General features: G+C 39.3%; 1 protein-coding gene across 11 annotated transcripts in view; it reads right to left on the bottom strand.

Annotated features, from left to right (window-relative positions):
• NT5C2 (5'-nucleotidase, cytosolic II) overlaps window positions 1-15112 on the bottom strand; it is a 116614-nt gene that overhangs the window by 14712 nt on the left and 86790 nt on the right. For 9 of the 11 annotated variants that reach the window (XM_072621395.1, XM_072621359.1, XM_072621402.1 and 6 more), the window contains 5 exons: window positions 5403-5494; window positions 4584-4641; window positions 3498-3591; window positions 2539-2592; window positions 1967-2050 (listed from right to left, as the gene is read on the bottom strand). In XM_072621395.1, coding sequence (XP_072477496.1) covers window positions 1967-2050; window positions 2539-2592; window positions 3498-3591; window positions 4584-4641; window positions 5403-5494 — 382 coding nt within the window. Of the gene's footprint in view, window positions 1-1966; window positions 2051-2538; window positions 2593-3497; window positions 3592-4310; window positions 4487-4583; window positions 4642-5402; window positions 5495-15112 lie in introns of all 11 variants that reach the window. The other 2 variants (XM_072621417.1, XM_072621410.1) reach the window with 1 other exon arrangement.

A 15112-nucleotide genomic window follows, 5' to 3' on the forward strand; every position in this document is an offset into this window, starting at 1 on the left:
GCAGCCCATCTCCCACACCAAGACTACTAGAGCCAGAAGAGCAAAGCAATGAAAGCCAGAACCTCTGGGCCACATTTTGCTATAGACTGGCCATTGTGCTCCTGCTGCAGACCTTGAAAGGAGGAAAACCAAGAAAGCCACATTATACTTCTCTGTAATAGAATGATGTTGTTCTGAGAGTTTGGTATCCCTGGGCTTTCTTTGTGTTATGAGCAAACACCCAAGCATTGGGTGATGGCCATCATGGCGTTCAAGGTTAGTGACAGCCACAGCCTCTATGATACTTTCTAATCTTTCCCCTGTTTTCTCAGGAATATCCGTGTCAGAGGTAATGACACCAGCACTGCAGATCTACCTCTCCTTCCTATGCCTGTAAAGGGGCTGATGGAGGTGACATAAGGGCTACATGCACATGCCAGACAGTCAGGTCAACTGCACCATTCTAGAAGGGGGAGGAGGAACTTCCAAAGGGAGCATGCTCTTACTAAAATCAGGGAGACAAAGTGACTGAATTGGAAGGTACCGCCAGCCTCACTCCCACTCCAAAGCTGCCCAAAGCTTGTAGTTAAAAGCAAGGAAAGCAAAAATCTCTTGACGTGTGTTTGTCACAGGTTGGCTCATTATGCTACAATGGCAAATATCTTCACAAGGAGAAAAAAATAACCAGATAACATTACATTTGTATGGTCCTAGGGCTCCTGGGTATCTTTCCCTGTGTGTTTGTTTTGTATGTCCCAGGGTTGTAGTAGTATATGTTGCTGGAGGATTCCTACATGCTGGCCTGAGCTGTGAACTGCCTGAGATGTAGGGCATAGAGAATACCAAGGAGCTGGGTGATAGAGAGTCTCTTATAGGTCAGTGACAACTGGGTCCTTGATCCTTCCCTCTTCTCCCAGTAGCTGTGAACCTCTAAAACACACTTTACACTTCCCAAACCAAATGATGATGCAGACTTACTCTCAGAGACAGCCACTGGCTAAAATTCTTAATTCCTGTGAAGGCATCATTATATGGGCCTTTTGTCAGGAGGGAACACATGTGGGAGTTGTTCCACTGACGGGTATGGTTTTACACCAATTACTTCATACTCTTTATAGTACATGTGAAGAATGACTGGCTAAAGTTAAAGGTACAAGTATTTAAGTCTTGTAATAAAGTAGAACTCAATGGCTCAGGTGAAAAACAAACATGTTCTCATAAGTTTGAGATCACAGGTTTTGTGAAAGAACACTTAATCCAAATAATCAACTGTCCAAATGAAAATAATACCGTACAGAGGGAGGAGAGTTAAGGGCTAGAGTGTTACAAGCACATCCTCAGAATGGCCTAATGCATTTTATTGTTGGGTAGTAAATAGGTAAATACATTTTCTCACCAAAAAGCAAAAGGACAATAAAGTCATACTAAAGCACTTCTGAGTATGTTAAGCATTGGGAAAACTTTTTTTTTAAGCTGAGTTAATTAATTTTGAGATTTATAATTAAATAGCACTACTATTTCCTAATCTAGGATTCCCAACAGCTGGCAGTGGAAATGTTTGCATAAAGGGAACACCAAACCAAACAACACAGCTTGCTCAAACTAGATGATGCAGAGAATGAACAGCCATTTAGACAGAACAACTACTCAATAACCAAAAGGAAAAAGTGTTCCAAGCAGCACACTGTCAACAGAGTCACTGTCAAAAGAAGAAAGGGTTTGAGGCTAAATTGGAAAATTCCAGAGTCTCTGTGGCCCAGGCTCTAGCCAACACACAGCCAACCTCCTTTTGTCTCCCTCATTCTTTCCTAGTTAAAATGTCAGAAAAACACTGTTGCTGCAAGAGAACGACATCATTTGTTAACATATTCTTTGGGATAACTGCTAGTTAACTAACTTCAAAATTCTCATAATGAAAGCCCAGCATAAAGTATCTAACTGCTCTGTTTAGACAAATAAACCAATGCCATATTTAAATAGTACTTACATCAGTATATTTATAGTCACTGTTGGTAGCAAGAAATACTTTTCCTACTTCCTTCATTCGGCTTAGAAGCAAAGGTAGCTTCCCCTGAAATAAAACATGTATTAGATCCAAGTGACTGCTTACCTTTTATTTTATAGAAGTGCTTCAGGAATCATTTTAGCCATTGGGAATAGGGTATATCATGCTACTGTGTTTGTAGATGGTGTCAATAAGGCCATTCTTAAAAAGTATTTTAAATCTCGCCTCACAACTTTTTATTTAAGCCTTCCAGGTTTTTCAATATAAATTACATAAATAAGGTGTCAAAACTCCAGTTCTAATAATCTACATCTACAAAAATAAATGGGTGGCATTCTGTTTGCCCACAACTACCAGAAGCATGATATTAACTAAGACTTTTCTCTGGCTGAAAGTGGTTTTAAAAAAAAATACTTCATATATAACGGTGTCCTGGCCAAGAAACATTTCCCTTTGGGGATTTAATTATAATTACAGTCATTAGCTTTTCAGTTTAGAAAGTCAGTCATTATGCCTTTCCATCACCTATATGCTGATAAGGCATTTCTACTTACATCTTTGACCACATATTTTTCTAGATTTTCAACCGTCTTTTCCTTGAGGGAACCCTGAAAGGAAGGCAAAAGGAAATAAGGAAAAAACATAATCATTTATTACAAGAACAATCCTGCCCACTATCAATCCCAGCTGACATCTTGTGCATTTTCTAAAGAGGAGAGCAGCTGAAATGTGGGTTTTGGCCTAAGGTGCCTGATGTTTCTATTTGAGGGACAGACCTGTGATGTCATTAGTATATGGAATTACACTGAGGCGATCATCTACCAAAGAAGATCAGTGCCAGCTCCACAACCTAAAGTCTTAGAGACTTGTCTGGAGCAGAGGCCTTTGCCCAGGGTCACCAGGGTCACACAGTCCACATGTGTCTGGAGCAGGACTTGTAGCTAGTTCTTCCCAATGTTAGGGCTACTTCACTTTTCTGTTACACTATAATGTTCTCATTTTTGAGTTACAAACAAATATACAAAACCTTCTTACCTTTACACAAAGATATTTTGCTTCTATTTTAAATAGCAATAAGAAAGATCTTATTTTATTCAGTGAAGTGTGCAATTAATTGGAGTATTTTAACTTCGCTTACTACATTATGCAAGATAAAATAAAATGAGACCTGGCAAAAATTAATGGGTTCTAATTATCCACAAACTGTACATAGCAAAAATGTAAGTACAAGCATGAATCAGTACTTAATGCTTTCTGAATTAAAAAAAAAAAAAGAAAAATGCAGATAACCAGAAATGAGTTAGCTCCAAACGGAGAGAGGGAGGGGAGGAGAGGAGGAGGAGTAAATGTTATGCTGAAGGAGAGACAAAGATAGCTCAGTGCTCCTTTGATTGATGGCAAATTCAAGTCTCTCGTTCAGTTGAAATCCCACTGTACACCTAGAGAAGAGCTAATCTCACATCAGACAACATGTGCTAAAGAACAGAAAGAGTAAAGAGAAGCCCCAGGATACCTTGTAATGAACCCAATCAACAGCGTCTCTCACATCCTGAAACATACTCCGGAAGGACATAAAGAGATCTCCATCTTTAAATCCTGTCTCGCAGCTGCAGGAAGGTAAGACAGTTGTGACAGGGAAATAAGGTGAATAAAATATACATTAAACATCAGTCTAGGGGAAGCAAAAATGTGTGTCACTGGGTCAGGACTGGCTTTATTCTCAAATGTTACTGCTTAACGTAAGCCATTCCAGTCGCCAGAAACGGACACTTTTCAATGGAGTAGGCTTAATTCGAATGAACACACAAGTCTGTGATGTTAAACGGCAGCTAAAGGCAAAGCTATAAATAGACAGTTTTCTTCAAAACTTTTTGAGAAATAGGCTCCCAACCAAGTAAGCTAATTCCATGACTGTAGTCTCCCTTCTGCCCTGCCTTTTCTGGCCTGGTCCCTAAATACAAACCTACTGCCCATTCAGAAATCTAATTTAGTCATTGAATTCACAGAACTAAGTGCCTCATAGCAGCCGGAAACAAGATATGAAGAGGAAGAAGACACTGGTTTCTACAGCTATTACATCCAGGAAACAAAACAGCACAATTCTCCCTAAATAGAATAACTGAAGCTCATTTTTTTTAAACTGTGTAGAGAAGAAATGGGATTTACTCCTAGATCAAATTTTGATGGGCCTGGGAATGAAATTAGATTACCATCACTGAATGGCTCCTGGGTAGCTGCTGTGAAATGAGTTGGGGGTTTTAGTGCCAATCTGCTCAGACAGATAAACCATCACACAAACCTCCCCCTCAGTTGTCACAATTAGCACCTCTGCTGGCCGTCTTCATTCCCAGGAGAAGCCAATCAGAAGTGGTCCCTTCCAAACAAGGCTGCAGCCACTGGCAAGGAGAGGGGGCCGTGTGGGAGGTGAGAGCCTGCATGGAGCTCCTGGTGCTGTCCCATCTCTCAGGTTGGCAATCTGGCATCTCACTAGCACTAAATTCGCTTCAGAAAAGCAGAAAAAACCTACAATGGCCAGTTCTCTAAAACCCTGTACATTAAACAAAAATTGAAAAATGACAAAATCACATGTTTTACATACCTGGAATATCTGGCACAATTAGTAAAAAAATCTACTAAGCAGGCCAACAGGTAGGTCTCTGAAAGTAAAAAAAGACTGTGTTATATAGTACAAGAAGTCATTTGAGTAAAGTCTATTTCATGTGATGGAATACTACTGTGCTTTAAGAAATGATGAGCAAATGGATTTCATAAACACATGGGAAAAAAAACCATGGAAAAACTGACATGAAATAACAAAAAGTGAAATGAGCATAACCAAGAGAATGTTGGATACAGTATCAGCAATATTCTTTGAAGAATAACTGAACTAAGTTATTCTGAGGGTTGTAAATACTCAATCAACTACAAAGGACTCCTGAAGGACAATGCTATCCACCTCCAGAGAAAGAACTGGATAAATAGAAGTATGCATAGTATGGTTTTATATACATACACAAAGACACACACACACACACACACACACACAAATATTAAAAAAATGATAGCCCTCTCTAGCATGGAGAGGGGCAGTGGGAGGGAGAGAGGAAGACAGTTCAGAACTTAAAATGTAACAACTTTTTTTTTTTAAATTATTTTAAAAGGTTACAGCTTTCCAAGGGGATAGTTTGTAGGGAACCTTAATCCTCTGGATGGATAAATTTTAGCTGATTTGCTAATAAATAAGTCACTTGACTTTCTAATCTCTCTCTTTCTCCCTCCCTCCTTCTCTCTCTCTCTCTCTCTCTCTCTCTCTCACACACACATACACACATGTGTCTATTTCATTCTTCCTCTGAGCAAAGAGAAATATTCATGAAAAGAGAGGAACATGCCACCATGGGTCAGAGGGCAGAACTACCTGGGAGGTTGAACAGTGTGTTCAGAATGTAAAATCTCTCTGTGTCATCTCGCTGGATAAATTTATTTGGATACTGTTCCCGAGTTTCAGGTCTGAAAAGAGCAAGAAAATATTTATTGTTATTCAAGAGGCAGCATATAAAATATAGAATATGTCGACCAAAGGAAATATGTGAATGTGTATATGCACACGTGTGTGTGCCTGTGTGTATGTGTACATATATGTTTAATTACACTATTCATAGCCTGTTAATAATATAGAAATTAAATAGACATAGTTTATATTGTAAACATTCCTTATCTGGATTTAGAGCCTTAATTCATTTTCTCAGTCACTTTTAATCATCTATTATATGTTAAGTAGTGTCAAAGCTATATTTTATGGGAGTTAATAATTGAATTTTTTCCAAAAAAAGTTGCCATTTCAAAAGGAGTAGGAGAAAGGAGAAAATGTCTTAAAGCTACAGTAAGCTGAGCATACTTCAGTTCTACAAGGTGGTGTGAAGTCAGCTTTGCCAAATCAGAAGGGGATATGTATTTGTAGAGGAGAGAAAAGGACACAGATTTGCTAAACCTGTGAGATCCTAGAATATAAATTTATTCCCTATTGCCTCAATTAGTGTAACCACAGAAAAGCTTTTCAGAGCTCAATTCACTGTGGAAACCAAGGAACACTTAAAATGGACAACACTATTATTCATGTTAGAAACGCCTATCTCCAGGATGGGATAAAGCTATTGAAAAGAAAGGTAGATTTCTAATTCCAAGTGTAGTTTGTGCCACTGATGGCCTGTAAAACAAAACAGGAACTTATCATCCAGAATCATCCAGAGAATAAAAATGGAACCTAATTTTCTCAAGTTTGATTAGTTAGATATAAAAGCATTTCCTTAAAATAAATTTATAGGAATAGGAACTACAACTGACTTAACCGATGGAGGGAATGCTGAGGATGAAGGAACTCCATCTTCTGGTATCTGTCCTCTGTAACTTAAAGAGTTGCCTACAGGCCAAGAAGTTGCATGACTTGCCCAAAGTCACACAGCTAGTATGTGTCAGAGGTGGGTCTTTATAGTTCTGAGGTCAGCTGTCTCCTCACTATGCTACAGTGACTCTCAACAAAGGCAAAGAGTTGATTAAAACTAACCGAGAAGATAATCAAGGCTCTAAATCCCAACATGGTAAAACCGTGTCACCCTAATTCCCATAGGGTTAATGGGCTCTGAACAGTACCACTGTCCGTTGCTAGCTCTTTACTGCCCAGTGATTCAAAAAGGAGATCCAAAGGGGATCCTAAGGAGCAAGTTGGATGTTACCAAGGCAGCCAAACATTCTTCATTTAAACTGACCTCTCCCCATCCTCCCTTCCCCCCCAAGGCTAAAATGTGGCTTAGAGGTTAAAATACCAAAGTGGAAGAAGATGGGTTGTTCTGGCTCCCTGTCACACTCCCCCCAACACAATCTCTACTTTACACTTTACTACAAAGGGTATACATGCTGTGAACACATTTCACCAAAGAAAGCCACATCTCACTATAGTACTTACTACTGAAATAGACTGAGGCTTCCAGCCTCAGTCACTGCTGCAGAGAAACTCATGTTCTAGCCCAGCTCAAGTTCTTCCTCTCTCTCTGTCACTTTTGTTTTTATTGAGGTCAAGTAAAATAACTCTAATTCTACCCCTAACCCTTTTCTCAAACTCAAATGAATTAGTGTATGAGAAACTATATAAATGTACTTATTTTTATTATTATTCTCACTGGTACTATGCTAGAGTTGACAGTCTCTTTACAGAACCACATGAAAAAAAGTTTTTAAAACTGATTTTCTGGTTATATATATGTAGCTTTAGGATTACTGTTAAAAATTACATTCCCAAACTACAGAAGTCACACAGTATGTGTTCATCTTTGTACTGAGCTAAACATTTCCTCAAAAGTCCAGGTGATACTATTTTTCCCTTCCTACATTTTTTCCCCATGTTTTTTCCCCGTTGGGGCTGTGTATTCTTTCACTATATGACTAACATGGCAATATGCTTTACCTGACTGATGTATAACCTATATCAAACTGCTTACTGTCTCAGAAAGGGGAAGGGAGACAGAAAATTTGGAACTCAAAAAAATTTTTTAATGAATGTTAAAAATTGTCTTTACATGTAACTGGGGGAAAATAAAACTTTTTTTAAAGTTCATATGAAGCTTGCAAGTCCTTATTAAATACCCCCTTCACTCTGGCTGTTCACAGACTGGTCAAGAGTCATGTCAGTTTTAGGGAATTAGATTCAGCCTTACACTCTATTGCCACTTGCTGAAAGGCCCTAGGAATGGATGATGAAGAAAAGAATCCTTTTCTGGAGTAATATTCATAGCAGTCTGAGGGAGAATGTAAAAATGTGCTGATAACTAGAGTAGCCGGAACATGTCCCTGGATGACACTAATTTTAGCCTGCAGCCATATCCATTAATACTTGCAATTTCTTAAGTGCTGACAGCTTTGCAATGCAGCCTCCCAATTATGCCTCACATATAGACAGGACAATTGATAATTTCTCTGCAACTGTTAATGCTTTACTAATAAATCAACAAGTGAGGCTTCAGGGGAACAGAAGAGGAATGTCTGAAAGCCCTAGTGAATGTACTATTACTATTTCAACAGCAAATGCAGTGGTGAAAGTCTCCTGTGGCATGCACACATACATCTGCCCATCTCATCACCCCAGCTCTGGAGAAGCTGCTTTCAGTCGGGCTTTTCCCCAGTGTCCCACAGAGCACACTGCACGTTCTCAGTACTCAGTCTCCAATGCATCAGTCATTTCACGATTTGGGCATTTCCTCCAGCCGTGGAGCAGGCAGCTAATCCTCCTCTGCCTGCCTTGTGCAGGTCTTGTCCAGGCCCTTCCATAAGGTGACCTTGGGGAGTGCACCTCCATTGCTGAAGGACTTTCTAACTCTCTCCTGATATTGCAAGGACACTGGTGAAGCCCTCTCCTTCTCTGTGTGACCAAACATCATCCCTTCCTACTATATGTTTTCTTAATGACATCATTTACTCCTGTTCTTCCAAAGTTCCTCATTGGTTATAGAGTTATTCTGTTGCAGGCTGAGGACAGACCAACCAGATGTATCGGGATTTAGTCCTCCAAGTCCTCTAGGGCTGTCCTTTCATTTTTTTGGAATCTGCACAAAGTAAGTGCTTAGTTTTTGAATGCTTGAGTGAATTCAGGTAGAAGTACTTCTTGATATGCTATGGGGAGATGACTTTTCACAGTTGTGGAATTTGGAGAAGAGAACTATTATGAGTGGTAATGGAGAGGATGAGAAACTGAGATTTGTACATGATGAATTTGATGTGTCATCCATTGGGCCACTGAAGACATAAGCTGTTTCCTACTTATGATCTTCAGTTACTTCTCTACCTCAATTTCCTCACCTTTAAAATAAGGGGTTCTGATGAGGTCATCTCTAGAGCTAAGGCTTACAATTCTATGATCCCAGCTCTAGTGAGGACACAGGTTTGAAAATGTAAAATTTCAGTTGCAAATGTAAGCATAAGTATAAATGTGATCTCTGAAGCCCGGAGATCTGAGAATCAAGGACTCAGCCTTAGGGGAAAATGTATAGCTAAGGGGAATAAAAGAAGGAAAAAAGAAAAAGGATGAAAGGAAGAAGTGGTAAGAGAACTACAGGAAAAGTAGAACAGGAAAAGGGTCCTAAAGAAGCGGAGAGGAGAAGATTGTAGGGGAAGATAAGCAAACACAAGGTCAAAGAAAAGGCCTTAGGATCTGACTAAGAGAAGTCACTAGTGACCTTTGATAGCAGAGCGTCATGGAGTAGTAAGGTTGGAAGCCAGGTTATAAATGTTAAGGAAAGAAACTGGCACCAAAAACTGAGTCCTTTGTCTCACTGTCACAAACAGGTGACCCTCTTTTCTCAAAACGATGCCAGGGTAGGTTAAGCTCTGGCTTCAAGTACGACCTAGCAACAGACCGTATGCTTTCTGAAAACCAGCCTGGTTAAACACAGAAAAGCTCATCATGAATACTCTGGTGACTGGGTATTACATTTCTTGACCATGGCCACACCCATGAAACAAAGAAAAATGTAAGCTGTAAGAGGTTAAGGAATTGGTAACAAGAAACATAATTTTGTGGGCAATTTCATTAGCATGAAAGTGCTTGTAATAAGCACAAGCAAAAACTTCTGGACCAATGCCCATTGTAGAGGATGAAGAGTTAGAAAAATTCTACAAAGAACTTGAGGAAGAACCTTAACCCCACAAATTAAATCAATATAAGCTTTAATTCTTGGCGACTCCAATGCAAAAGTGAAGTGGGAACAATATTCTAACTCCTATGCCTATGCAAATTAAATGTGTTTTTCCTAAAAGATAGGAAACTCTTCTCCAGACTTTATTGGCTTGGGGGTCTAAAGGTTCAGGCTACTGACATCACTTCCTAGTTGCCTGAAGAAGGAACTCCAGGCACTCTCTGATACTAACTGATGGACCCAGAGAGGCAATTCAGGAAGGGAAGCTGTACTCAAGATGTATCCACTTGAGGCATCCTCAATGCACATCTTTGTTGAATATCCTTCTATGTCTAAGTAAATCTTCTTTTATTAACTGAGTCTCATTTTGTTCCCACATCAAAAATAAACCATCAGGGGATTAGTCTTAGGCTTATCCTAAAAAAGGTGGTTCTACAGAAAGAGTGAAAAACATGGAGTTCAATGGTGAAGAATAAGAGAGGGTTAAAGAACTATTGATCATACAGAAAACACAAGTCTATCTACCATGAGTATGTACTTTAAAAAGAGAGTCAAGAGGTGCTACATAGTAGAATAACATCACAAAAACATCACAACAGGAAACTACTGCTTACCAATGTGATGGTCCTTTTTAAATCAGCTGTCTGTGCAGCAATCAAATCATAACCCTCTTAGAGAAAGGTTCAAAATCAACCCCAAATTAGAACAAAGGATAAAATGAGAAGATCATAAGGACATACAACTAAAACATCATTAACTTGTATATTTTAAACAAACTCCTGATGTCCCCCCCCTAAGCAGAGAATCAGATAAAGGAAAAGATACCAACTCAGATCATCATTATTTATAATATTCAAATTTAACTGATATAAATCAATCATCACAATAAAAAGGTCACAACAGCCTTAAAATTGCCTCATCCAATAAACATTTGATCTCCTTGTTTAAGTGGAGAAGCACAGCAGCCAAGAGTAACACTAATTTAAACTATAAATTAATTTGCAAAATCTTACAGAAGAGAAGAGATGGGGTTATAAGCAATAGGTTCATCCTCACATAAAATCTGGAGGGGAAAAAAATGTCTTTATAGAAAGCTTAATGTTAGACCTAGTTATGCCAGATTGTCTTAAGGAAATTTAAAGAAGAAGGCCAGTAAACTGATGAAAATCTGTCAAGATTTCTACAACAAACTGTTTTCTCCATTAACAACAATGGAGTCACTGCATTGTCCTTTAACAATATCTAGTCCTTGATGTGAAGTATGAAGAAGCATGAAGAAGTAAAAATGGCACCAGAGAAAGAGAAGACAGAACTGTAATATAAGAAGTATGCAGAAAAAGGCCAATTCTAGAGGCGATACAATTCTAAAGGAGTTGAGGAAACTCATTTTCAAGATGTCTAAAAAAGGAAAAGATACTAAATGATTAGAAAACTATTAATATGCCTACTGTCCCATGTCTATAAAATATTAATGATAATAATTTATGCTCATTTTGAGGGCATCCTTGATGAAAAAGTATGAAGGGAACAGGTAAGACTTCTCAAACAATATTCTACAACAGATAACATCTTTAGAAACAGAACTGAATGAAAGGTAGAGTAGAGGAAATACAAAATTGTCTTATATGTTTACTATCTGTTGACTATAAAAAAGTATCTGATTCACTGGAACAAAATGTTAGCCTTAAAGGCTTTCTTTCAGTATGTTAGGATCATATATAAGGTTACTTCATAGCTTCAATGAAAGAAACATTTTTTAAACATGATTATCAGATTATTCATTGCAACTAAGTATAAAACAGAAACATGAACTCAAAGCAATTGCCAGCTGTCTTGGAGAACACCCACACAGACCATAAAATACCTGTAGAGAAGGACTTTCAACAAATTTTGGAGCAGCAGAAGTGTAAAACGACAGAGTGGAGGAGATTTCCAGCCCAGGGTGATCTGAAAGACCCACAGGGAACATCTGTTGCACTGGACACGGAGCAGATCCCAGCCCAGCCTTGGCCCTGGGGCCAGCTTGGGAACAGCCCTCGGGGGTGGAATCTCCAGTCTCAGAATCCCCAATACCAGTAGCAGCAGGTTCACAGATCCCTCAACCCACAGGCGCCAAAGGTCAGTGACGGGGTTTTTTTCAGCTGGCAGGGAAGGGAGAAGGGCCTTCCCTTAGCTCCAGCCTTAGGCAGCGGCCACAGAGGCCACATCGGCAGCACCAGTTTCCACCACAGCCCCTACAGCAGCCAGCATCCATTGTTGGATCGGAAAACCTCTGGGGGCACTGAGGAGCTGATTATTACCTCAGCCCTGTGTAGAGGCCTTGAGGGAGCTGATCTTTATCTCACACTGAATGGCAGCACTGCCCCCACAGTTTATCTGAATCTCAGCCCCTCAGTGCTGGCTTGGTGGAACTGGAGGCCAGGTGGCTGTGGAGAGGAAACTGCTAAGATTCTGGACACAAAAATCTCTTCCTGCTCCCAGACCAGTGTACATGCTTGATTGTGCCACCTTGGAGGAACTGAGATCTTACAGGTTCCCAGAGTATACCCTACTCTTGACAAAGGACCCAAAAATCAAGTAACTGGTTGGGAAAATGCCCAAAAGAGGGAAAAAAAATAAGACTATAGAAGGTTACTTTCTTGGTGTACAGATATCTTCTCCCATCCTTTTGGATGAGGAAGAACAATGCTAACCATCAGGGAAAGACATAAAAGTCAAGGCTTCTGTATCCCAAACATCCAAAATAAAATATTCAATGGTCTCAGGCCATGGAAGAGCTCAAAACAGATTTTGAAAATCAAGTAAGAGAGGTGGAGGAAAAATTGGGAAGAGAAATGAGAGAGATGCAAGAAAAGCATGAAAAGTGGGTCAGCATCTTGCTAAAGGAGACCCAAAAAAATGCTGAAGAAAATAACACCTTGAAAAATAGGCTAACTCAATTGGCAAAAGAGGTTCAAAAAGCCAATGAGGAGAAGAATGCTTTCAAAAGCAGAATTAGCCAAATGGAAAAGGAGGTTCAAAAGCTCACTGAAGAAAATAGTTCTTTCAAAACTAGAATGGCACAGATGGAGGCTAATGACTTTATGAGAAACCAAGAAATCACAAAACAAAACCAAAAGAATGAAAAAATGGAAGATAATGTGAAATATCTCATTGGAAAAACAACTGACCTGGAAAATAGATCCAGGAGAGACAATTTAAAAATTATGGGACTACCTGAAAGCCATGATCAAGAAAAGAGCCTAGACATCATCTTTCATGAAATTATCAAGGAAAACTGCCCTGATATTCTAGAACCAGGGGGCAAAATAAATATTGAAAGAATCCACTGATCACCTCCTGAAAGAGATCCAAAAAGAGAAACTCCTAGGAACATTGTGGCCAAATTCCAGAGTTCCCAGGTCAAGGAGAAAATATAGCAAGCAGCTAGAAAGGAACAATTCAAGTACTGTGGAAATACAATCAGGATAACACAAGATCTAGGAGCTTCTACATTAAGGGATCAAAGGGCATGGAATATGATATTCCAGAAGTCAAGGGAATTAGAACTAAAACCAAGAATCACATACCCGCAAAACTGAGTATAATACTTCAGAGGAAAAAAAATGGTCTTTCAATGAAATTGGAGACTTTCAAGCATTCTTGATGAAAAGACCAGAGCTGAAAAGAAAATTTGACTTTCAAACACAAGAATGAAGAGAAGCATGAAAAGGTAAACAGCAAAGAGAAATAATAAGGGACTTACTGAAGTTGAACTGTTTACATTCCTACATGGAAAGACAATATTTGTAACTCTTGAAACTTTTTCAGTATCTGGGTAGTTGGTGGGATTACACACATACATACATACATACACACATACACACACACACAGGGTGAGTTGAATAGGATGGGATCATATCTTTAAAAAATATGAAATTAAGGGGTGAGAGAGAAATATATTGGGGGAAGAAAGGGAGAAATGGAATGGGGCAAATTATCTCTCATAGAAGAGGTAAGTAAAAGACTTTTCAGTGGAGGGAAAAAGTGGGGAGGTGAGAGAAAAAACAAGAAGCTTACTCTCATCACATTCCACCAAAGGAAAGAATAAAATGCACACTCATTTTGGTATGAAAACCTATCTTACGATACAGGAAAGTGGGGGAGAAGGGGATAAGCAGGGTGGGGGGGACGATGGAAGGGAGGGCAATGGGAGGAGGGAGCAATTAGAAGTCAACACTCTTGGGGAGGGATGGGGTCAAAAGAGAGAGCAGAAGAAATGGGGGACAGGATAGGATGGAGGGAAATATAGTCTTACACAACACAACTATTATGGAATTCATTTGCAAAACTACACAGATATTGCCTATATTGAATTGCTTGCCTTCCCAAAGGGGATGGGTGGGGAGGGAGGGAGGAAGAGAAGTTGGAACTCAAAGTTTTAGGAACAACTGTTGAGTATTGTTCTTGCATACAACTAGGAAATGAGAAATACAGGTAATGGGGTATAGAAAGTTATCTTGCCCTACAGGACAAAAGAGAAGATAGGGATAAGGGAAAGGAGGGATGTTAGAAGGGAGGGCAGATTGGTGATAGGGGTAATTAGAATGCTTGGTGTTTTGGGGTGGGGGAGGGGAGAAATGGGGAGAAAATTTGGAGCCCAAAATTTTGTGGAAATGAATGTTGAAAACTTAAATAAATTTAAACACACACACACACACACACACACACAGGCAGCCCTGAGAAAACCTCGCAGGATAGGGATCATGGAAGACCTAGGAAGGGTTAGTAGGGGGCCAGTATAGTGCTGACCACGAAGGTACCATAGCACTCAGAACATAACAGCAAGAGCCCATGGATTCTGAGGTCTTTACCACTCTGTCCTGAGATATTAGAGAGGACCCTGAAGATCTACTGCTAAAAATCAAGAGGCCCTAACCTTGAGATGTGGAGATCAGATCAAAAAGGACCCAGAGGACTTAAAAGTGAGACCAAGCAAGACCAACTACCCCACCTAAAAGAGTAGCAAGGGCAGAGCCTGGCCCCAGAGCAAAGGCCCTGTTTCAAAATTTACTGCAAACACTGACAAGTATCAAAATTTATTGCAAATCTAACTCCATAAGAATTGTAAGCACAGATAAAAGGAAAAAATGGACTTTCTGTATACTTAGCAGAAATGAAGCAAGAGATTAAAAAATTGAAATAAAATCTTGAGAGGAAAAAAGAGGAAGGAGTTAAAAAAGTAGCTTAGAGAAGAGGTGAATCTTACTCAAGAAATGAAATTCCTGAAAACTAGAATAAATCAAGAGAAATCAATGATTCCATGAGACAGAAAGAAATATTAGTACAAAAATCAAAAAGCTAAAAAAAAAATAGAAGAAAATGTAAGATACCTGAGAGCAAAAACAATTGAACTGGTAAACAAGTCAAGGAGAGATCATTAAAGAATCCATGGCCTCCCTGA

This window comes from Notamacropus eugenii, chromosome 1, assembly GCF_028372415.1.
Source record: "Notamacropus eugenii isolate mMacEug1 chromosome 1, mMacEug1.pri_v2, whole genome shotgun sequence".
Taxonomy (NCBI): Eukaryota; Metazoa; Chordata; class Mammalia; order Diprotodontia; family Macropodidae; genus Notamacropus; species Notamacropus eugenii.